A 23,239-nucleotide genomic window follows, 5' to 3' on the forward strand; every position below is an offset into this window, starting at 1 on the left:
GGGGCGACATATCGGCGATTCCCACGCGGTCTTGGGGAAAGGTGTTTGAACTCTGTAGATTCGATTTCAAAGGAAAGTGGCGACCAAGAATGTTACGAGGGAGAAAGTGCCCATTAAGTCCCTGGCGAAGCATGTAGAAGGTGGGGTGGAAACTGCTGTTTTATCTCAGCCATTTTTAGACTAGGGGTCCCGGCACGCGTATCCTACAGAAAGAGCGCTTGTGTCTGGTGGTCATCTTCGCGTTGTGTGGAACGGGGGGGGAGTAAAACTGTCAAACAAACCATGATAACACTTGATGTGGGAAGCCTTGCATGCATAATTCGTTGTATGGAGGATCGAAGGCACCTCTTCAAAGCCGATTCTTCTCATAGTTTTTTCCGGAGGGACGAGCGCCTGCTACAAGAGCACTGGAGCGGAACACTCTCATGAACATCTGGATGAGTGTAGTGTCTGCGGTCACGTGCGAAAGCAACAACCGTGATGTGTGGAATGGACTTGAACGAGGTTCGTACATTTACACAGCTGAAGTGCTTTGTTGTATACGAATATATCTCTCTGAACGGGGGGACTCCTTGTCACCGGTGACTGAATTTTGTAGTTCGAAGAAGTGTGGGCACCGCGATTCGGCATCCGCTCACCCGTCAGAAGGTTCGGCGCATACCTTACGTAATTTCTTTTCGGGAAAGGACACGAAGCATAGGTCGGTCACATGGATAACGACTGTGTGTTTCATGGCTGTTCCACTTCACTCTGCGGCGCACTATTGCATGAACCTGGGCGACGGAACGGTACTTCGCAATCCACGCGCGATTGTATTTTCAGCATCCGCTTCTATCGAGGCACATTGCTTCTCCCGGCAGACACCCCGAAAGAAAGAAGACACGGATTCGTTATTAAAAGCCATCGGATGCGAGAAAGGGTTTCATTCTCAATGCGGTACAGCACCAAAAGACAAGGCGCCCACGTTGGGGAGGGGGATCGTGGGATGAATGTGTGGTAATCAACAGAAATGAAAGAAATGCAGTAAAATACTGTCAACACAGGGAGCTCGCTTCGCATACTCTCCAATAGGCGAGCCTCCTATTTGTCCTTCGTACACGTAGCGCAATAATCATTCAAAACTCACAGCAAACACAACCCGTTTCTGCAATACCTGAACGTTCTCGAGGCCTTCTCATGATCACATATATCCGTATATGTATATATATATATATATCCAAATATGAGACCAGCCAGAGAACTCTTGACGCAACGGGCACTCAACTCTACATTTCTTGTGGTACGCGCCCTCAGTCGGGGAACCCAAGCACGGGCGTAGTACACGGCCTGTCTGCGGACATCTCTCACCGTCCGTCTGAGACAAAGCCAGGAGTTTATGCTGAAACAGTTCACGATTCGACGAAGTTCATTGCCTCAGTGTGGCCTGTGTTCGGAAAAGGGAAGTCGAAACGCATTGACGGTAATGGATCGACACCCCAATAAGGCCTATCCAGCGTGTGGCCTATATGGCAAACGATCAGAGTGAAAGCGAAGCAGTTGGCGACAGGACCGAGACACACACATTTGCCAGCTAGCCGTCTCCGCCGCACCAACTGCATTGAGAATACACAAGACGGTTGATAACAGAACTACGTTCACGCACGCTATGGACACTATAACCCAGCATGGGGAAAAGGAGTCATTGCCGGGTAACTCTGAGGCACCCTGCTAACCGACGCCACTTTTCGATTGGTACAATCGATCCTTTCTGTAAAGGAAAGTGCGTCCAATGTCTTGGGCGTTCCGAAAAACATCACGATCACAGACCAAAAAAGAATCCATTGAGAGACTGCGCACAGACGATGTATGGCGCGAATCTGCTCCTATATTGTTCACCGGCCGTTTGGGCCGAGGCGGAAGAATCCTCTTCTTGCTGGAAACGCAGGACAGTCACGCCTGATTCTGGTCCCGAAGATTGGGCCCGTTTTTGCCATGTCCATTGTCGTCGAACAACCCGCCTTCAGCCATCATGTGAGAATACGTGTGGCTGACAAAAGTATTAGCCCTTCCAGTCCAACGGCATAAAGGAGCAAATGGGCAACAAACCCTCTCGTTGTCTTTCAACTGGCGCAGCCTCAAAAGAAGCCCTGAGTCCGCTGCATGACAAGTAACACAATGACATAGAAGCGCTGAAGCGCGGTCAGTGCTTCGCCATAGACGTGTTAAAATATGTCACTTCAGTTTAACACTTTCAAACTATTTAGGCACAACCGCGCGTGCGACCCCAGAGTCAGGCCAGATCAAAAACGACAGATACAGCCGGCGCAGAAAAAGCAGTCACCTCTGGCCACAAGCGGTGCCTTCCTTCTGCATACGTGTCTACATGCAGATGAATTATCATGTGCATGAGTGCAGAGGTAGTGTTTCACGTATGTTCGTACCTTCGTCTATCTTCTTGATCGCTGAAGCTTGCCAAACGCTGCCACATTCGGGGCAGTCGACTACGACGGGTTCTGATGGGTGATTCGGCTGCCAGCGTAAGCACTGATGCACACAGTCGCTGCAACACAGATGCCAACATGGGAGCAGGACGGGGTCGAAGGCAATGAATTTGCGGCAGACTCGACATGCAAAATCCTGAGCAGACTGTGGGGTGACACATGCTCCCACCGGGACTTTACGTTGTTCCAGATTCCCCATTCCTGGAGGTTGACGAGTGGGGACACCGGGCGACACGCCATTAATGCGGCGGGGCTCTTCAGGCAGCGGTGGCATTGTCTGATGACTTTGAACGGGAACGAAAGGAGTCCCTGGCTGCCAGTTTCCTGTATCTCCAAAGTATTCTGAGCGAACAGTCCCAAGAACATATAGGAAACTCATGTATGCAGATGCATCAAAATATCCGCAGGCGTTTCACAAGAATGGCATCACGGAGCTACTCTCTGGGTCACGAGGCGAAAGCCACAGCCGCCCTGCATCGGTCGACCATCATCGATATAACCCCTCTATGGGCAGACCTGATCCAACACTGAAAAACAAAGAACACTGCATTGGTTGAGCCCTTTGCCTCACCAGCTCCTATGCTGCCGGTGCCGGTAACACAAGATATATCGGTGGTCGATGAATGCTTTGCCAGCGAATCCTTCTTTGCCCATGTCGCCCTGATTCTGCTGCCACGCATGCGAATGCCGCCTACAGCCGCTGCGGCGACGGCTGCAGCAGCTTCAGAGGACGAGGAAAAACGGACGAAGGCGTATCCTACAAATGAAAGGAAAAGGAAGGGAAAGAGACTTGCCGTCGGCATGATGTACAACTTCCGACACAGCTGTAGCTCCACTCAACTCCTCTATTAACAATAGAACGGCACATGGTCAAACGTTGAATTCTTTAGATGCGACGACACAAAGGAACTCTAAACTCTCTTCACTGTCGTCTACATCCATGTTGAATTCCTTCCTTACCGCGGATAACACGATGTCCCAGACAGCGAGACTCAGGCAACTCTTCTCGTAAGAAAATGCAGGGGGACACGTGCTGTGTCCTTGATGGTTTCACGAGGGCACAAAGTAGGAGACTCACCGCTAGTTGCTGTCCATTCCTTATGAGGGTGCCTGTGGTCCTTGTCGCACACAACTACGGTAAGTTCGACTTTGCCGAATGCGCTAAAGGTCATGTGCAGGTCCTGTCGCGTCGTCATGGGAGGCACGTTTACAATTAAGGTGTACTTGGCCAGTCCTCCACTTCGACCGGAACTGGTCGATGTGTCATGCTTCCCCGCAGTGTTCAAGTCAGTCGGCCTCGTTGCTGCTTGCTCGCCCGAAAGATCCCCTGGTGGATAAAAGCTCCTCTGACTGCAAGACCCTTCCACGAACGGAACCGCAGGCATTCCTGGTGTGCACGAATCTGTTCCATCCCAGCTCCACAGATCACGGGCTTCGAGCATGTCATCCGATGGCACGGCAGGCAGTGCAAATGGCCCACTATAACGCCTTTGATAATTAATTCCTTGGTTGCCTGTAGGTCCGACTACACAAGGAAAGTATTTGCCGGCTTCAGTCAAATCCATCTTTCCGACTTCTCCTCCAGGAAACGTCCAGCGTCTGCCAATAAACTCTGGAATACCAGCGTCTTCGGGTGGAGCATTTATTCCGACAACATTCGGAATCGTACATTCGTCAGAAGAATTGGCCGCCATATGGAGAATTCGGGAAACCGCGTGTTGCCCCGTGTCGCAGCGGTTCTCAAAAAAAGAGACTGATTGCTGTTTTTCGCGAGCGGCCCTTCCGTGCCTTTCGGCCGCCGACTCTTCTGTTACATCAATGTCCCATGCTGTTGCAAGATCCTTAAACATGCTATCTTCGTCAAGAACGATAGCATGGCGATTCGGTGAGTCTCTGCGACTTACCATCGAAGCGGAACCCCGTTCGATGGCGGTCACAGAACTTGAGATGTGGGTTCTGCTATCCTGAGTCTGTCCGCCAGAGCTGTCAGGAACTTCTTGGGGCTCTAAGCATTTGTTGCCTTTCCACAACCGGGAAAACTCACTAACTATAAATTCTTTATCCTCATACCTAACAGCCGGACTCGGCCGAACAGTTTCTGTATTTCCCCTCACAAATATGTTTCTCTCGGCATGCGAGTCTGTGCCTTGGAGAATCATAAAGTCGTTGTGCGAGGAGGTGCCGCCACTGGTATCCTCTTTGTCGTGGCCTAACGCGGTCGTGCGTGCTTGCTCCTGATTCTTCCTCGTCAAGAGAGACAGAAGTTCTTGACCCTGATTAAAGGACGACGCAAAACTCGCTGGTGACGGAGCACCAGCCTTGTGCACGTTTTGCGTTAAACGTAGGAAGCGATCACCAATAGTTGGTATGGTGGAGCGTGCCTCCGGCAGACAGAGTTGAGGCGCATTCGCCCCGTTTCCCCGACATTCCTCGGACTGGCGTCTCTGCAGTATCTGCGCCAGCTGTGATTCTGACGTGTGTTCCGCACTGGACGACTCGGCAGTTCTGTGCACTTCGTTTGATTCCTTTTCTTCGTAGCATGTCGCCGAGGTGATAGACGTAAACGAAGTGGATGACAGTGACATGACGGAAGACTGCGCTGCCGAAAGGGAGCCCTCTGAATGAAAAGAGTGATTCGCAGCTGGCGAAAAAGGATATGAATCTCCTGCAAAGGAATTGGTCGACTGCGCTGACAGTGGGTTCCGAAGCTCCGCGGTTTCTAATAACTCTTTGTCGTCGGGACATTGGATTGATACCCCAGAGTTGGCGTCGGCTCCGGAGGATGCTCCATTGTAGTCACTGTTGTTCTTCATGGTAAAAGTTTTGCGTCGGTTTGCCTGTGTCGTCATTGAGGCCGCCTGTATGCATGTCGACTGCACGTGACAGCTGGAAGAGCTCATCGCCAGTTCAGGTTCACGTTCTTCTAATACTGCGTCTTCTCTCGATGAACCGCACGATTTGGCAGAATAACGGAACATAAACGATGCGTGCATTTTGTTTCGCTAACACCCGCTCCTGCAGTAACCCTCTAGCTAGATAAGGGTCAGGCAAGAGTTTGTCCAAACAATGAAGTCACAGTATCTGTTCACTTGGTGCAACTGTGAAACAAGTTTTCTGGATATCGAGTCACGGGTAGCCCGTCAAACACTTCAAGGGGGCAGGGTGAAATTCCTGCTGCGGACTTCATGCGCTACTGTCAAGGCATAGAACGAAAGCCATGATATTCCTTAATGTCAAACACGTCGGACGACGTGGCTGGGTCGAATCCAGAAAAAGGCACAGAATGGTCACCGATTGAACGGCAGCCTCAGTGGAAGTCTTTTGGCTTCCAACACTTCTGATCTGAGGTAAATGAGGCCTTGCCTCTGGGAATCATCAGAATTGAGACGGAGAAGTCCAAAAACCCGGTGGCTGTGCAGCGCGTCGTTCAACATCCGATTCATCTGACAGTCTGATTTGCAGTCACCGTCCAGCCAGGCGCCTCCATGCCACGCAGCCAGCCACTGCTACGAGCACACGCGGACTACCTTGTTTTTCGACCTTCCACTGTTATCCGTGACTAATCAACCATCGGCGACGCAGAGATGCACATTGCCCAGAAACCAGTGTTATTGAGTGTAGGTCGCTTTAGCTTCGTGTGACGTGTCGCTCTCCCAATGAACAGGGGGCCCTGGAACAGTCATGAAAGTCCCAGACGTGGCGTCGCAAAACTGGACTATCTCCATCCAATTTAGTTACACGTTCTAACCCCAAAGCCATCTTTTTGGCGTTCGGCAGGCAATGACGCTCATCTGGACCACGTTTTTAACACGTGCGCATTTTACGCAAATAGTTGTACGAGGGATGGGCAGACGTTTTACGGCGCTTCCAGACCTGGCTGCGTAATGCAACGTTTTGTCGATGATCTAGAAAAATATGTTGCTAGCGCAACTTCGAGTGGTCATTTACTCGTACACTCCATCTACGAATATGGGACAGACTTCAAGAAAATCTTTTCTTAAACAGCAGGGCAGTGGTAGTCTTGTTTGGCTGTTGTATATCGAACTGCGACGAATCCTCTACAGATTTGCAGTGCACACGTTGAATAGTCGCTAGCATCTTAAACGTCTCTCCAACTAGAGAACTGCCGCATGAGTAATATAGTGACGAGAGAAACAAACATTATTTGCAAGGCTTTGCATATCTCTGAATGTGTAGCTCGCACGTTGGCGGGCCCCATTATGATGCCTGAAGAGCACAGTTGCGCCACTCGAGAACTCGAGAACGCCTGCGTCTCGACGGAAAGAACCTCTTGGACAAAACTGTATTCGTGATAACATCAAGCATCATTCGGTGCTGAACACACGAACACGTAGATGGACACAGATCAAAGTAGTATTAATCAACGCACTGTGCTGGAGGGAGGAAGAAACCAACGAACAAGCTCTTGTGGTACTTTTTCGTTTCCTTGAACCTCGTAGTAGCAGCATAGATAGGGAAGTAGTGTTCTCTGATTTCATCGAATGTATGGGCATCGTGGCGAGAGTTTGACGTCTGACGACACTACCGGTGCTTATATGGCTTCGTACGCTCAGGGCCTTCGCAAATGTTCACATCACGGCAAAGATGATTCCGCGTTGTTTAGAAAGCAACCAGAGAGCTTGACTGAGTACTTGGGTGGACGATGTACCCGTCACTACAGCAAAAAGTAGGTTTGGAACCTCGAAGGTATCAGAGAACAAAGGAGTAAAGGGTAATGACCACGCGTTAGTTGAAGCCGCGGTCCTCTCCGGTTCACACTGTTAAATCTCTATTAGGCAATCGATAATTTCTCTACCTCCATCCAAAACTGAATTTATAAAGACCACTTCCGTGGTTTTGGATCTTACAACATCCGACACGGCGGCACTGATCATACTCACATCCGGCTAGTTGCTGTTCAACGCCGTTGATGCAACCAGTAATCCATATGTTACGCCTAGAACACATACGAATAAACTTGACATCTGTTTGTGTCGACCGGAGTTCCTCGAGTGTGCAGTTACCCGCGGCTGTCTGCAGACTTTTTTCGTGCATGGTAGCTCTCGGAGAGAGGCAGCGTGGCGGGATACTCGGGGACGAAGTTAAAAGTGAATCAATCCACAGCCGTTGGTCTGCTACTATTTATGACACCAGCATGTTAATGAAATTTCGATAACGAGGAAGCTTATTTGAATAACATAACACACAGAAGAATACGCGTCCGATGCCATATTCACCCCGGAAACACCGGCGTATTTGTTTCTGAACGGTATTTAAGGTCAGGTACTCGCGTCGTAAGAAGAAACTGCCACGGAAGCATTCGCACGTTGTATTGAAGAATGATAACGATAACGCCTGGGTGAGGTCATTGGGCGTTTGTTCTCTATGCGTTCTATGGGGAAGGAGAAAAACTTCAGCCTACCCGCGTTCACATATTCTGTGACTTTAGAGGGACTTCTGTTTTCGGCGACGCGCTTGGTTTCCATGAAGTTTGCCTTTCGTTTTGTTTCCCTCTTTTCCCCGTTGCAACGATTAGGCTCCAAAGGGTCCAGTTTTGTATTGCAGCAACACCTTCCCTGAAGAGCGAAGAACACTGTCTTCCTCAGATGTTTCGTAAACTATGCAGTGAACAACTTCCTTTTGCATTCACGGGTATCGCGCTCCGCCAAGCGGGTTTAGCAGGGGGAATGCGAGGGTAGCTCGTTTCTTCCCTTTTTCGACAACTTCATTCCTTTCTCTGCGTCAGCTTCCACAACAAAAGACACTATCCCGTTCTTTTCCATTTCCGCGTTTCTCCGAATTTAAAGACACTGTCACACCTGAAAAGAGCAACCGCAAAGCGGCTTTTCGATACTTTTCCTCCCGTGTCGCGTGCACACGCGAGTAGGTAGACGCACAACGCAAGTTCTGGCTGTCTTGATCTGTCTCGCTTTCGTTGTGGGACCTCGTTCGTTTCCTTCCCTGCCACGTGCACGCTTTGTCTCTCAAAGAATTGCGCGACCTTGGAAAATGCAGCTTTGCTGTCCAAATGGGCACAAGACACTACACTTGTTCGCGAAAGCATGTGAAAAGGCGACAGGCCGGTGAAGCAGCGCTTGCACAGCTAGACGCGCTCCCGATTCTTCGTCATGAAACAATTCACCGTACTTGTCTACAACATCAAATAATGTTCTCCTATAACAATTGCGTGTCTGTTTTTAGTTGCCGTCGGTCTCCTCCCTGCCGGCACGCGCTGGTGACGCTCGGATTCCCTTCACCCCGTGTGTCTCTTGAGGACTACAGCCCTCCGCTTTTCTTATTCAGCTTTCCCACTGGAAATCGCTTAAAAGAATTTAGTCAAGTCGATCTTCTGAACACGACACTTTCGTGTCCGTCTCTGTGTCTAAAAAGTCCCTCCCGTGCCTTCTGCGTTCAACTACACGGACTAAATAGCGAAGTGTCTTCTTTGTTCGTCTATCGTTCGATGCACGCCACTCCTTTTCGTTTCTGCTCTCTATCTCGACTTTGTTCTTGTCCTCCTTTGATCGCCTCTTCAACCCAATTCTTGCCTGAAAATAAATGCCCCATCCTATCTTGCTAGGGCAGAACTTGCGCCGATCCACCCGCCCTCGTCAGACCGAGTGGGCTTACCGCTTTCTTTCCCGTGAAAGTCGGCATTTTCTTCTTCTCAGCTATTCCGAGCTAGTCTTTTTTTTCACCTACACTACTCACTTTCCTGCCGCTCTTTCTTGCTGCACCCGAAATCACGCTTGTCTCCCACCGTGGACCTAGTTTGCCTCGTGTTCGGCTCCTCGTCCTCGACATGTTCTCTGAGAACCTGCACACGATACGCAGTCACCTTTAAACGTCGTTGCAGAGTCCCGCAGATGCCAGTGAATGCTTCGGTCTGTACGCCTCACGTCTGGTTTTTTTTAAAGAGGAATTCGCACTCAAAATCCTATTTTGGCTTTTGAGAGACAGACCACACTGAAAAGTTCAAGCCAGGTGTTCAGTGTCCAGAGAGTCGTTTGCGCGAACGCCCTTCTTCCCGTTTGCTCCAATCTGGAAACCACGGCAACGGAGGGACAGCAAGCCCTGGAAAACCACCCCTGTGAAAACCGCTGCGAACGGCCGGCACATGGAGATTTTCGTACCTGGATGGCATTCTCGAGTCTCCCGTGCGTTGTTGAAAGTCTTTCCTCCCAAAGTCGGGGCCTTCAGCCACTACCCTCGCGTCTTCTGTGCAAGTACTGCCAGCAACTACTAGGAACTCGACGGAGATCCCTAAGAACATGGCAGAACCGTGGCGAGGCGTCTGTCAGCTCAGATCCCGCAGCGAAGCCGCGCAGACTCTCGAGGAAGGAGAGCGAGTCAGGCTAGGGGACGAACTGCATGCCGACTCAGACAGAAGAAGAGGGGCGGAGGGAGGAGACGCTTCCCCTCGGAGTTCGGGAGAGGAAACAGGAAATAGTTTTGGGAGATCTGGCTCGCTTCATGGCTCCGATCGTCATGCCGCTTCCGGTGTCTCTGTCCGTTCGTCTGGCCAGTTCCTGTGCCCAGAAGTGACGGAAGCAGACGTGAGTTCTCCTGGGGGTTTCGCGTCCTCTTCTTCGCTGCCATCCGTTTTGTTGGCCTCTTCGTCTGAGTCTTCTTCCGCAGTATTTTCTCCTCGAACTTGCTCACCTGCTTCCGTGCTGCTCCCTCTACCTCAAAATGGTGCCTCTGTTCCTCTGAACAAGAGTCTTCCTTACAAAGGTTTGGCGCAGTCTCCTCCATGCCGCATCACCCTTGCAGCATGCTCCTCTGCGTCTCTGCTAAAGTCGGAAAGTTCTCTTTCAGCAGAGCTGCCTTGTTCTTCGCATTCGTGTCGTGACACCTCACCTCCGCAGCTGGTCGCGTCTTCGTCTCTGGCCTCTGTCTCCGGTGTTGCTCGAGGCGAAGGGGAAGAGATAGGACAGCAAGAGGCGCCTCGAAGGCTCTCTTCTTCTGACCCCACCTCGTCTTCTGCGCCGACGGAGGACCCGCCTCCCGGGCACCAAGCCGAATTCGCAGCTCGCGCAAAAACCGAAGAAAAGTTCGCGTCTCTGGCACACGTTCGGGAAGTGCAGACGAAGGAAAGAGGAGACCAGCGACTCCCGGGACTGACCGGAGGAGACAGAGATGGAGGCGGAACTGGCACAGCTAGCGACGGGAGAGGAGCCGATGGAACCGAGTTGAGAGGGGCTTCCTTTCTTTGGGAGAAGTCGCCTCCACACGCGAGAGATGACTTGCAGACAAACGCGTTCCGAGATCGACAGCGTGCATGCGTTGCAACTGGGGAGCACGGGATGAGAGAAGGAGAGAAGCACAAGACAGAGACGGGTGGACTTCGTGAGAAGGTGACCTCCGCGGCGCCGGGCAGCAAGGAGACATCCCGTGCAGGAAATCCTGAAGACACCGAGCGAGATTCTTGCTCCGAGCAGGCACCGCGAGAGAGCCGACTCCTCACTGCTGAAGAGAAGCTCGCGGTTCTGCAAAAGCATGTTCAACATCTTTTTGCCCGAGAACCTGGCGCAGCCGTCCGAACTCGGTAAGCTGCATGCGCAGATCGAAATTCGGTTCACTTCAGAGTTCCCAGATTATCTTTCGAGGAGAAGCAGACAGCTTGGTGTCGACTCGCGGAGTTTTCGTCTGTTTTCTCCAGGAAATGTCCGAGTGCGAATCGTGCGACACCGGGTTTCTAAAAGCTGCGCCAAACGAGCGCATTCATCACATCTGGGGAAAAACGGTGTGGCGGGGAAACTGACTCCAGCTGTGTTGCCGCGCAAAGCTTTTTGGATTTCGAGTGACGAAGCGACCGTCAGGTGCTCCGGAACTAGCTGGGGAGGAGTCGACTGGGAGGCTGCTGCGGCAGATCGTTTAGACGGATAAGATGTTTCGATGGAAGAAAGACGGTAAAGGACAGGTTTGAGGCGAAGACGGCACAGCAGCGAGTCCTCCGAAGAGAAGAGGAAACAGCGCGACGAAACACCACCAAACGCGAAGAAAACGCCAGACAGGCAAAAGGAAGAGCGAAAAGGGAAGGCCACAGAAAAGACTAGAAGCACCAGAAAGGAATTGGAGGGAGACAGGGCGCAGGGGAAGAAGCCATAGGAAAGAAGAGACAGAAGCCGGGACGAGACTCAGGGGAAGTGACAAGAGAAGAACGTGAAAACGAGCGGGAAAATACGTAGAAAAAAGAACAAGAAAACGGACGGTTTCGGCGACTGCTTTGTAGATGGTGTTTCGGCTCTTGTTCGCTAGACTGCAGAGAACACCGGGCAAGCTGCGCGTTCAAGACAAGTCTCTGCATGAGCTCTTTTTGATTTGTACTTTATCTGGAAGCTGGAAGCGACGGAAGCGCTTGGATACAATTGCAGGTGTTCAGTGATACTTTTGTTCCTTTCTTTCCCTCCCCCTTTTGCTCCTTTTGTCTCTTTTCCAGGCTTGCGTCGCGCGCAGAAGCTCTGAGAGAGTCGCCTCTGGATTTGGAGAAACTCCGCAGTCTGTGCGCAGCAGGCATGCCCGATCTTTGCCCAGCCATGCGTGCCATGTACTGGCGAATTCTCCTCGGATATCTCTCGCCCGATCCTTCTCGTTGGCAAGAAGACATGGAAAAAAAAAGGTAACCCTGCACTAGCAGGTGTCTCCTCACTTTCCCTCTGCACGCAATTATGCATGCATAAAAGGGGGACTTTTTCGTATTTCAATGGTGTCTCCTGGCCTTGCTTCTACATAGATGTACATTCATATATGCATGCATTGATCAGTGCGCATGTATTCACTTTTTATACTGTGTGATACTCCCGCAAAAATGCGTGCTTCATCTGAGGCATCGCACCTTCGAGTTAGCGCTATCCCTTTTTAGTTTTTTTACTATCTTCAAGATCTTCAAGAACCTCTTGTGAAGCCCGGAAACTCGAAAAAGGCACAATCACACCCTTGCACATTTTTCTGAATTCGCGTTCCTCTGACTTCCTGTCGCTCCCGCAGCTTCAAACTCGCGGGCTCTGACAATTGCTCGTGCAGAGTTTGTTTCAGCAGCGCATCAGATGCTTTCACCGGCGCTGCATGCACCTTTCTGATCCGCGCATGCGGCTCCTGTTTCAGCAGTGCATGCGTATTTTTTCCAGCATAGTATGCTTATTTTTCATCGGCACATGCGTTGATTGTGTATCCACGCCTTGCTCCAGGAGCGCTCTTTTTCTGAAATTCCTTCCATTTATTCTTATTAAACGTGGATTCTGCTCTTTCACCCTTTCTCTGACAGAAGCGCCTACCAGAGTTACAAGGACGACTTCATAAAAGAGCCCGAGCTGGTTCGGCGCCTCAGACAGACGCGTCCTTCATGTTCGAAACAGGAGAGCGAGGTGTCTCTCTTTCCCTCTTTGGCGCTGCACTCTGTCGCATCAAATTCTTTGTTTTTGGGTCCACTTACTTCGCCTCAGAGAGACCTAACGACACCTGGTGCCTCCACGACGACCCGTCAGGAGCCTTCGCCTCCCTGTGAAGCCTCTTCCTCTTCTTTTTTCTCCTCTCCTTCGTCTTCTTCTCTCACAGATGTGTCTGCTGTTTTACCATCTCCTTCTGCCGCAGAGCTGTTGTCTCCTTCCTGTGCCGCTGCGACGCTGCCGCCTGTCTCCTCTCCTTCGCTCTCTGCGTCTCCTGGAAATGTCCGAAATGCGCAGTCACTGCTCGCGGCGTTGGTAGGCCCACCCTCTGCTGAGAAGGGCCTCCAGGAGAAGCAGACTTTCAGCTTTGATCAGGAGAAAGCCTGCTCTCTCTTCGGCGATTCAAGCGAAACTCACCCACATCGGTCGCGTCCCGCCTTGACTTCTGCAAAGAAATCTCCACTTTTTGGGGAAGACAGCGATGCATCGGCTCTGCCGTCAGCCGCGTCATCGATGCTGGTGTCCAGGCCTCCCTCTCTCTTTGCTGAGAAAACATCTTCCAGGCTCGACGCCCCCGGCTCTTCTGTGCCTGGTTTCCGTCCTTCTGTGCCTCTGTTTCCAGCTCAGAAAGAGCAAGAGGAGACTGCGACAACTGTCTCTTCCTGCACACTTGGGTCGACAGCAGAAGGACATCAAGGCCCCGCGGTCGCCTCAGCGGCCTCCGGGCGACCGACTGGCTCAGGGCCTCACGGCCGGCAGCTCCTGACGCGTCCGTTGAACCTCGAATCAGTCAGCGACCATGTACGCTGTTTCGAAGAAATGGCTATCGATTTGTGTAGGGTCCGAAACGGTAGACAGACCATAGAGAGAAGCGAACTTTCATCTCCGTTCTCTCGTAGGTCTGTCTCGAGTGAGAGGTTGCAACTCTGGTCGACAAAAGATATTTAAAACAGCTGCACGTTCCACTCTGCAAAGCTCCAAAAACGGGTGCACATGCAAAGAAAAGGCTCATCCCGCATGCGTGCATGTCGACGGAGCTGTGTGTACGGAATCCGAATGGACAACGTTGAGACCGGCAGGCTTGCTCTCTGCTCGACATTGTTGTCCTTCGCTCGGGCTCTCTTCTCTGTCTCTCTGAGGAAACCGAAGCAGAGGTTTCGGTGCCTCCAAATGTAAATATCAGGTCCTGTTCTCCCGCATCCGCTTGTCATTGCTGCATCCGGGAAATCCTTCTTTTTGTCATGCTTTTCGAGTTCGAGAAGCGGCCAGAAAATCCTCAACCAGATGCGTTTATGAACCGGACCCGATATGTGTGTCACTTCTTCAATTGTCGCACGCACACATTCGCCACCGCGTCTTTAGTCAAGACCGCGAAGTCTCATGGATACCGTTCTTTTCCGCATTTTCTTCCCCTCGTTTCTTCAGCGTGACGAGCTCTTTCGGGGTGACGCTCTCGCAATGTCAGACTTCCGCTCGACTTGTGTTTCCTTTCCCTCCTCACTGTACCCTCGCAAAAGCTCGTGCATGCGCTCACAGCTTTCCACAGAACCTCGCCCTCTCAAGACTTCACGTTTCGCTCCCCTCTCTGACTTTTAACTTCTTCTCTGCAGCCTCTGAGTCAGAAGACAAGTAGCGAATGGAGAAGCTATTGGGACGACGCTGACATCTTCGATCAAATCAACAAAGACGTTTTTCGCACGCGGCCAGAGCTGGCGTTCTTCAACTACGATCCTGGCCTCAGTCTCCAACATCAACACGAACGACTGCTGCGGGCGTTACAAACTTCGCCGGGCCAGGCGGCGCCCCAGGGGTCTCCCAACCTACGATCTTTCGCCCAAGGGACGAGTGAAGAAGAGGTGAGTTATACACAATGTCTTGTTCAAAATAGGAGCTTTTCTACCAGATACGGTGTGTGTTGTTTATGCGACTGCTTTGTCTGTAATCTACAATTACGACTAGAGTATCTCTCCTTACACTGTCGCAAGTACATTTCTGGTCTATCTATGGTCGTTAAGAAGAGATACTCTCTCCCTCGATTCTGTGGTCTGCATGCAGAAGCTGCTGTTTGAGAACCTGTTTGCCCCCGAAAATACAGTTTGTCTCACACCTCATTGTATGTATGCAGTCGTAGACATATTTCGGGCGATTCACTGTGAGGATATTCAGACTTGCTTTCTCTTTCATTCCTCCCTAATTTCGGATTTTTCGCGTCCCTGACATGTCGCAGGAGCCGATTCCTCTGTTGGTGGACTACGAGACTCTGATGCTTCAGAAGGTGCCATCGCAGGACCTTAGCCGCATCAGCGACTCTTCGGTCTCTTCGGGTGCATCTGCGGCGTCTCACGCCTCCAAACCGGGCCGGTTCAGTTTGCGAAGAGCCTTTCTTTCACGAAAGACCAACGCGTCTTCCGAGTCTTCTCGGTCCTCACCTTCTGTCGCTGCCGTCCGCGCTTCGCTCCTGCCCTCGGACAAAGGTACCTTTTGTAAGTTCTTGTCGGAACCCTTTACTTGGGTGTATCTACATTTTGCGAAAGCCGTGCGGAGGGTGATCCACGTTACATTCCGGTTCGAAATTATGTAGCGGTCGTAAGGTACGCCGCGGATAGCAGTGGGCCAGATAACATCGGGAGTTCTTGTCGTCCTGGACTGTATCATCACCGAACTCTTAAGTGCTCTTTGTGTACATAGGTTCCGAGGCGGCAAACGGCGTCACAGCCGATGGCTCAGGCGCTGCTCTCCACTCGCGTTTGGACGCCACCGCCGAACCGTCCGGAAGCGAAGTTACGAGGCCGCTGGGCTCCACGAAGCCTCCGCTGTCTCTCTCGCCCTGTCGCGGCTGTCCGCCGAATCTGGAGGGTGGAGGATCGGCTTTGGCTTGCCGGTTTTCCAGTGACATCGGGAGGCAGGGCTCTTCGCCCTCGCCAACGTCGCTGTCCACGAAGACGGGGCACAGTCCCTCGTCCTTGGTTCGCTTCTTTGCGTCGGGCCTTGTGTCTCCTCGGCGGTCGCAGCGCCCCAAGCCCGGCGTCTCGCCAGGACAAGGTCATGCAGGAGCGGCGGAAGACGCGCCTCTGCGCGAGGGCCTTGTTTTCGAGCCCAACGGGCGGGGGTCGGAGAAGACAGGAGAGGAAACGCAGGCCTCGCTGACCCTCTCGGAGAAGAAAGAGGGCCGGGCAAAGGTAGAAGAACACGATACGCATCAAGAGTATTTTGTGACAGCGAAGGAGCTCGGGGCGCACCGAGGAGACGGGGAGACAGCCGTTGGAGCCCAGACGCAAGGCAACTGGCCCCTGGAGGGGACGTCCCTCGGTTCCTCAAGAAAACTGGGTACTGAGATTACGAAGACAACGAGAGGAGCCGCAAATTTGGGAGCAGCTTTCGCAGACTTAAACGCAAACGGTGCAGTAAAAGAAGACAGGAAGGCCCTCGATTTTCTCGAGAGCGACGGCTGCCCACATGGCGAAGTGCGAGAGATTTACCAAGGCAACCCTCAACTGGACGAAAACCCCGTGAATTTTTCGGTGGAGAACTCCATCTCTGTCGAGGCGGCTAGCGCGGACCGACTCCCTCCAGGTACGAGGATGCCTGCGTTCACAAGGGCTTCACCTTCTTTTTCTCCTTTGGCTGCGCAGGAGACTCAGGCTCTCGGGCGTCCGGCGCCCGTCGAGGCGCCGGTGGCTAGCCAAACGCCCAAGGAGGCGAAGGAGACTGTGTCCCCGCTGTCTCTTGTGGGTAGCACGTCCCGCCTTCACTCCTCGCGAGACCCCCTGGAGTCCCCAGAAGGCTACAGTCCCTTCGCTGAGACACCGGAGCGACTTGCGGGAGACTTGGCAAAAACAACCGGAGAGCATTCGGAGGAACGCCTCTCAGAGAGAGACCTTCCGTGGGCGGGAGAAAGAAGGCTGGACACAGCAGGAGACAGTCCGCAAGCCTTGGCTTTGGGGACTTTTAAACAGACGACGGGACAGGCCAAACCGCCACAAGTCGAAGAAGCCCAAAGACCCCGAGTGATTGTGGGGTGGGATGAACAAGATGGACAAGTGCCTCAGAACACCGTGCAGAAGAAAGACGTGCCTTTTGTATCGACAGAGATCTGTCAGTTGTCGGGGATTCCTCCAGAGGCACCGGGCGACCGCGGGGAAGCGGCGGCGAAGAGGGAACACAGGTCGGGGAACCAACTTGGCTTCTCACACAGAGACAACGTCGCTGAGGCGACGGAAAGTGGGGAGGAGACCCCAGGCGCGCCAGGCAATGCGGCGTTCTCCGCTTTTTCCGGTGCCGATCTGCATGCGTTGGCGAGTGATGAAGCGTCAAACTCGTCCGAGGAGACAGTCCCCCTCCTTCAGCCTTGTCGGGCCCCTGCTGGCATGCAAGACACTTGCGACTTGTTGGAGCCGCGCAGACACTACGACTTGCTGGGACGGATTCTCTTCGTGTACGCGAAGGTGAATCCAGGCATTCGATATGTTCAGGGAATGAACGAACTTCTCGCTCCGATCTACTACGTGATCATGTCCGACCCGCTCTGCACGGACCCCCTTCAGGCATGTCAGGAGAAGTGTAGAAAAGCAAGGCAGAAGAAACGAATCTGCGACTGGCGGTTCTTCCGTCGTTAGGTCGCGACGTATCGAACGTCCTCGTCGACAGACACAGAAGCATCAGAAGAGAACATGAGGAACAGAAGTATCCTAAGTCTACTTTGCAGTCCTCTCTGCTGCATCAATCAGCGATGCGAAATAGTCTAGTTGCGTGTCACGTTCGACTTGGATCATTCTCGAATCTTCGACAGTTGAATAACCACTACTGCTGCGACTAAACAGTGTGTACTTACGCAATGTCTATCCAGGTTTTTCTTCCGAGCTCGGGGAGAGTACCAGCTCTCGCAGTTCTCTGTGATGACGAGGTACATTTCCTGTAGCTGCATATAAATGGCAGTTCTAGACCAGTTGAGATCCGACAGATTCTGCAGGTTCTGAGGCCTTGTCTCTGAGGAATACAGAGATTTAGGTACGCTTGCAGTCTTCTGAAAGCATTGCGCACCTTCGCATGAACATCGTTTTTCTGCATGCATGCGAACATTTGTATAAAAATGTGGCGACTGTGTCGTTTTCGCAGGCAGAGGCAGAGATCTTTTTTTGTTTCACGGAGTTGATGCAGGAGCAGAGAGACGCATTCTGCAAGGCCCTCGACCCGACAGACCACGGCGTCAGTGGACGGATTGCTCGTCTGAGCGCTCTCTTGAAAAAGAAAGTAGGCCGTGAGAAAAACAGAACAGAAAAAACAGACGAAAAACGTCACGCAGACGCTAGCAGAGGCTCGGTTGAGTGCGATCAGGTCTGGGGACGGAGAAGATCCGAATTTTCTGTAAACGCGGCTGCGGATCGGACGCAGCGGACGCGATCTGTGAGTCGAGGAAAGAGAAGGACGCTTCCTAAACGCAGTTAGTGTATGCTCTGTCTCGCTTGGCATGCCATGTTAAATACTTCCGGAAGAGGGCAGGAGCTACAGGGGTCGGAACGAAGAGAGGGGAATGCACTGATCGCCTTCTCGAGGAGCGACGAGGCTTCCCTGCACTCGACGCGCGCGCAGACGTGATGTCATCTGAAGTCCCGCATACTTTTCTGTGCGTCCCCCGCCTTTGGCTCTGCGAGTCAGAAAACGGACCTTGGTCTGTGACGCAGCAAACGGGGAAGAATCCAAAGAGAGAGAAACAAGAACGATGAGTCCGACGGCCTTGTGTTGGAAAGGGAGACCCACACGGCGAAAGAGCAGACAGAAAGCAAAAGACTCAAACAGAAGAGTGAAGTGACTCTCGAGACCCGCGTCACTCCACATCTGTGGTGTTCTAGGCAGGTCTCTGACGCATTCCAGTGGACTGCAGTGGCGTACAGCAGGCGTAAAGAACTGAGCAGTCTGGATCTGACAACTGGAAGTGAACGCTCCCGTATTTTAGGCACTACACTGTCAGACGGCGTAGAGAATTTGCACCTCAAAATGGCAGTCACACCTAAGGTGCCGAACATGGTTTTGAAGCAAGGAGGTTTGTAGTGACTGCACGTTCGCAGAAAACGCCCAGTTTCGTTTCTCTCTCACCTCCTTTCAGGACATCGTCGTATGGACGCACTTGGAGACGATAGGCGTCGATCCCCAGTTCTACGCTTTGCGCTGGCTCTTGTTGCTGCTTACACAGGCAAGCGAAGTGGAACGGGTGCACCCTCGTAAAAGCAGCGAGACGTTGGCCACTTTGGTCTATTCGCCTCGTTGCTTTTTAGAGTCACCCGAATCGAAGGTCCTGCGTGCAAATGTGGAGAGATGAAGGGCTTGCCTCACCTGCTTCCACCGAGCTAGCGAGCTTCGAAGAGAGTCGTGCTCCGTCGATGAATAAAGAAACTGAAAGGAAGAAGAAGATGTGAAGGGAGACACCAGCAGCGTGACGTTTCCATTTTGTCTCGTTGGTTGCTGGCAAGGAGAGGACTGACAAAGAGAATTCACTGAGAACCTCAAAGCGGCTGGCAGGAAACCAGAACACCGAGCTGTCTTCGTTTTCCTTCTTGTTGCCACAGGAGTTTCAGTTGCCGGATGTCCTCGTCCTCTGGGATGCGTTCATCGCCGACGACGGATGGCCCCTGCCTCTTCTCTACTACGTTTGTGTGTCGATGATTCTGTGGGTGAGTGTGAAAGAAAAGCACTCCATGACCCTTCCTGTCTTCATGTACTCACGGCATGCAGTTCCAGCCAGATAACAGCCCCGCCGGCGAGCTCCACATTCACAGCACAAGACGAGGGCGCACGCGTTTACACGTTGTGTCTAGATTGAGGCGGTCCTGTTATCCTGTAAAGAACGCGCGGCTGCGAGTAGTCTGCGACAGGTCCTAACCTTACAGCGAGGAGGGAAGTATAGAAGAAAAGGGATGTGTAGACGGACGGTTAGCGTCTAACATTTAGAGCAGAATTGTCAGTGCACAGATGGACGCAGTGTATCCGAGCGCAGTTCAATCTTACGTGACTCTGCAGTTCAAGGTAGCGAGTCCTTCGTTTACAGCAGCGTTCAACATATGTAGTCAAGTACTAACTGAATGCCGATAAAAACATGCGTCTTTACAAAAATACCCGAGCATCAGGTACACAAACGGACACCGTCTTTGCGCTGTCGCCTCTACCTCTTTAGCGGTTAACCTTCCGCAAGCATTCAGGGCATGCAGCGCCAATCAGATAAAGTCTGAAGCTAGACTTGTTACAGATGATAAACTGGGATCCCTACGTTTCCATAAAGTCTCTTCGTAGAAAACCAGAACTTAGGGGAATCAGGGATCTTGCGTGAGTGCTGAGAGCCAGGTTTCTGCATGCAACACCAGTCGGGGATACCAACTGACGCGGATTTCTTTTGCAAGGTGCTCACGTGGTTTTTCTCCTTGTGCTGAAGGACTCTGTTTTCGGCTGTTTCTTCTTACACTTTTCTTCGCTTTATTTTCGCACAGGGAGAAGCCGTACAAGGATGAATTGTGTCCATCTGTGCATCTAAGTTGATGATCGGCTGTACATGTCTCTTTCGATTGTCTCTTTCTCTGCAGCTGAGACCCGCCCTTCTGGCTGGAGACTTCACTGCATGCATGAAACTTCTGCAGCACTTGCCGGCTTTCGACCCTCAAGTGCTTCTGAGAACGGCAGTCCGCATGCGGTAGGTTTTTTCCAGTTTTTTTACTAATGTCTTTGTTTGCCGGGTTCAAGGTCTGTCATGCATTTCATGGCCGTCGTTAGTTTTACATTTCTCTGTTTCTTTTCCAAGAAAGTGACTTTTTTCAGTGGTATTTGCGTGTCCGAGTTGGTTCCTTCTCTCAGAGTTTTGATTCTTTCCTGCCTCATACACGTCTCTCATTCTGTGTCTTCTGCTGCGGCCCTGCACTCGCTTCTTCCATCCACTCCTTGTGTTCGGTGTTTCTTCTCCGCGAAGCCGTTGATTTGATGATGCGTCGTCGGTTTCGCGTAGCATTGTTGTCAACACGGTCTCTACTTCCTTCCCCTTCCTTGTTTCCCCTGATCTCTGCTGTTAGAGAGGAAGACATAGCAGAGGGTCCCGCCGCTGTCTCTGATGTCTCGTCGCCCTCGGCTAGTCTCTCGGCTCGGGCCAACGACCTGGAGCGTCTCGATCCGCTTCGGACGCGAACGCAACTTCAATCGCTACCCACTTCTTCTCTTCAAGTGTCTCCTTTGTTTGGGCGAATTCGAAATGCCGGGAACGCGTTGTCTTCGTTCGCCTCCTCGGCACTGGCTACGTCCCCGTCTTCTTCTCTCTTGCCGCGCTTCGCCAGCGGCTTCGGAGCCCGAGACGGCGGGAGTGTAGGCTCCGTGGAGCCCAACGACCGTGGCCGGAGCGGCGGTCTCTCCGAGGCGAAGGAGGGAGACACCTGTGGTCTTGAGCGCGAAGGCGAGAGGGCTGATGGCATCTCGAGGCAGGTGTCGCCTAGCTTTGGTGAGCCGGTGAGAAATGTGGAGACAGACGGAAGAGTGGTAGATGCCGGGAGAGGCAGCGTTCTTCTTCCCAGCTATGTGTCTGTGGGCTCTGGAAACGCGAAGACTCTCTCTCCTCTTGAAGAAGCGAGGCACGACAGACAGCTCGTACCGCCAGCTAGGCGCTCCGGCGCGCCGCTGTGGGGTGGAGAGCCCGCCCGACGGGGCCCCCAGGAGAGAGGAGGAGACGCGGGTGTGGGGAGAGAAGCAAGGTCTCTTTTGGAAGTTCAAGCGGGATTTGAGGGCCAGCAAGAAGAGAGAGATTCGGCGAAGGAGAAACAAAAAGAGAAGGACAGGAAGGAGAGAGAAGAAGAGCGACGGAGGAAAGAGGAAGAAAGAAGACGACAAGTCATCAGCAGTCTGCCTGCAGCGTTCTTGACCGGGACAACAGATAGAGAAGAAAAGCGGTCTGGAGTTGCATCGAGCAGGCAGCGAGAAGAACAGAGACACGAGGAGGGAATGGAACCTCGGCGAGAACGAGAAGACAGATTCAACTCGAGATCTCTCTTACCCTGGAGGCGAGGCGAAGAAGCCAGTGAAAGAGACAGAGACTTCGACAGCACCCTATCGAGTTTAGGAGAAAAACTAGGAGAATTACGCTCCTTTGCAGTCACGAGTTTCGTCGCAGACACCGCACGCGCTCTCTGGGCCGCAGGAACGGGAAGTGGCGAAAGTTTCATTCAGGGAGAACGCGAAAAGTGGACAGAGGGTGAGCGCGAGTGACAACTTCAATTTGTCAAAGAGACGGGGAAAGCAGAGAAATCGGAACACCCAGAACAGACACCCACAAGAAACAAGTCTACGAGAAGGAGTGGAGCGGTTCTATTCGCTTGTGTCGCGATAATGTTCTACCTCTCAAGGCGAGTGTGTCTCGGTTGAACTTCTAGGTGGCTCTGTCGATCGGCGACGGCGCTTCCACCGCCTGAAGCCTTTCTTTGGAGAGGGTTGCATGTCGATTTTCCCTTACCGAAATTCGCGGGTCGCCGTGTAATCTCTTGATTCTACACAATACAACACTTCTGAAAGGACGCAGGTACAGTATATGCACAAATTCACTTACCGATATATATATATATATTTGTATCTATATACATGTATTTTTATATCTTTTCGTAAGTGTACAAGTTTGTGAGTGGCTGTGGGTGAGGAACAATGCGACTACTTTCTTGGAGAGATACTTTGAGTCTGGCGGCGCTACATTTCAAAAGCTGGAAGAACTCCTCCGTTCATGTGGAAGGGCAGGCATTAGGTTTTATCCCGAGTGCGTGAGGAGAACGTGAAGCGATACATGCCACAAGAAAATACAGAAAGATACAGGAGAAAGAAAAGCACGACTCAGGCTGTTGAAGTTCGAACCTTGGCAGTTCACTCATTACAGGAGGAAAGGGTACTCAGCTCCGTTTGAGAGACTTCGGGCTGCTCCAATGAACTCAATTGCGCCGTCACATTGTTTCACAAATCCGACAAATAGATCTATGAATGCGCCTGGATAAAATTCGAGACAGAGATTTCGTCACATACGCGTTGATGAAAACTGCGGTGTCTCCGCCCCTGAAACCACGTTACTTGTCGAAAAAAGATCTCTATGAAATCCTAGACATGACACACGGATGTCAACAAATATTTAAGTGACAATCTAAAGGTTTCCGAGGCATCTCGGCGGCCTGTCCGTGTACAGACATACGGGTATCTATGGAGATGTTTATAAGCTGTCTTTTGCCCCCCGAAGCACACCCCTAGAATCGCACTTTTTCGTGGGAGTAAACGTTTGTGAATAAGTGTGGTCAACGGTATAAGCTCCGGTTTACACATCTCTACAATTCGTTAACAGGCAAGCAAGAGTCTCAGGTGAACGATGCAGGA

General features: G+C 52.0%; 2 protein-coding genes across 2 annotated transcripts; one reads left to right on the forward strand and one right to left on the reverse strand.

Annotated features, from left to right (window-relative positions):
• Window positions 1-1,929: 1,929 nt before the first annotated feature.
• Window positions 1,930-5,473, reverse strand: TGME49_274140 (hypothetical protein; the record flags this gene model as incomplete). The annotated part of the gene is made up of 3 exons (XM_018781717.1): window positions 1,930-2,135; window positions 2,421-2,822; window positions 3,559-5,473. 3 exons carry the CDS (start codon window positions 5,471-5,473, stop codon window positions 1,930-1,932), a joined length of 2,523 nt encoding a protein of 840 aa, XP_018636754.1.
• Window positions 5,474-9,751: 4,278 nt separating this feature from the next.
• On the forward strand, window positions 9,752-22,216 carry TGME49_274130 (TBC domain-containing protein; the record flags this gene model as incomplete). Its single annotated transcript, XM_018781716.1, has 11 exons — window positions 9,752-11,028; window positions 11,923-12,102; window positions 12,748-13,669; window positions 14,479-14,724; window positions 15,096-15,351; window positions 15,557-17,412; window positions 17,984-18,118; window positions 18,972-19,058; window positions 19,432-19,536; window positions 20,440-20,546; window positions 20,920-22,216. 11 exons carry the CDS (start codon window positions 9,752-9,754, stop codon window positions 22,097-22,099), a joined length of 6,351 nt encoding a protein of 2,116 aa, XP_018636753.1. The 3' UTR covers window positions 22,100-22,216.
• Between the last annotated feature and the right edge of the window lie 1,023 nt (window positions 22,217-23,239).

The sequence above is a fragment of the Toxoplasma gondii genome, chromosome VIII (genome assembly GCF_000006565.2).
Source record: "Toxoplasma gondii ME49 chromosome VIII, whole genome shotgun sequence".
NCBI classification, from domain to species: Eukaryota; Apicomplexa; class Conoidasida; order Eucoccidiorida; family Sarcocystidae; genus Toxoplasma; species Toxoplasma gondii.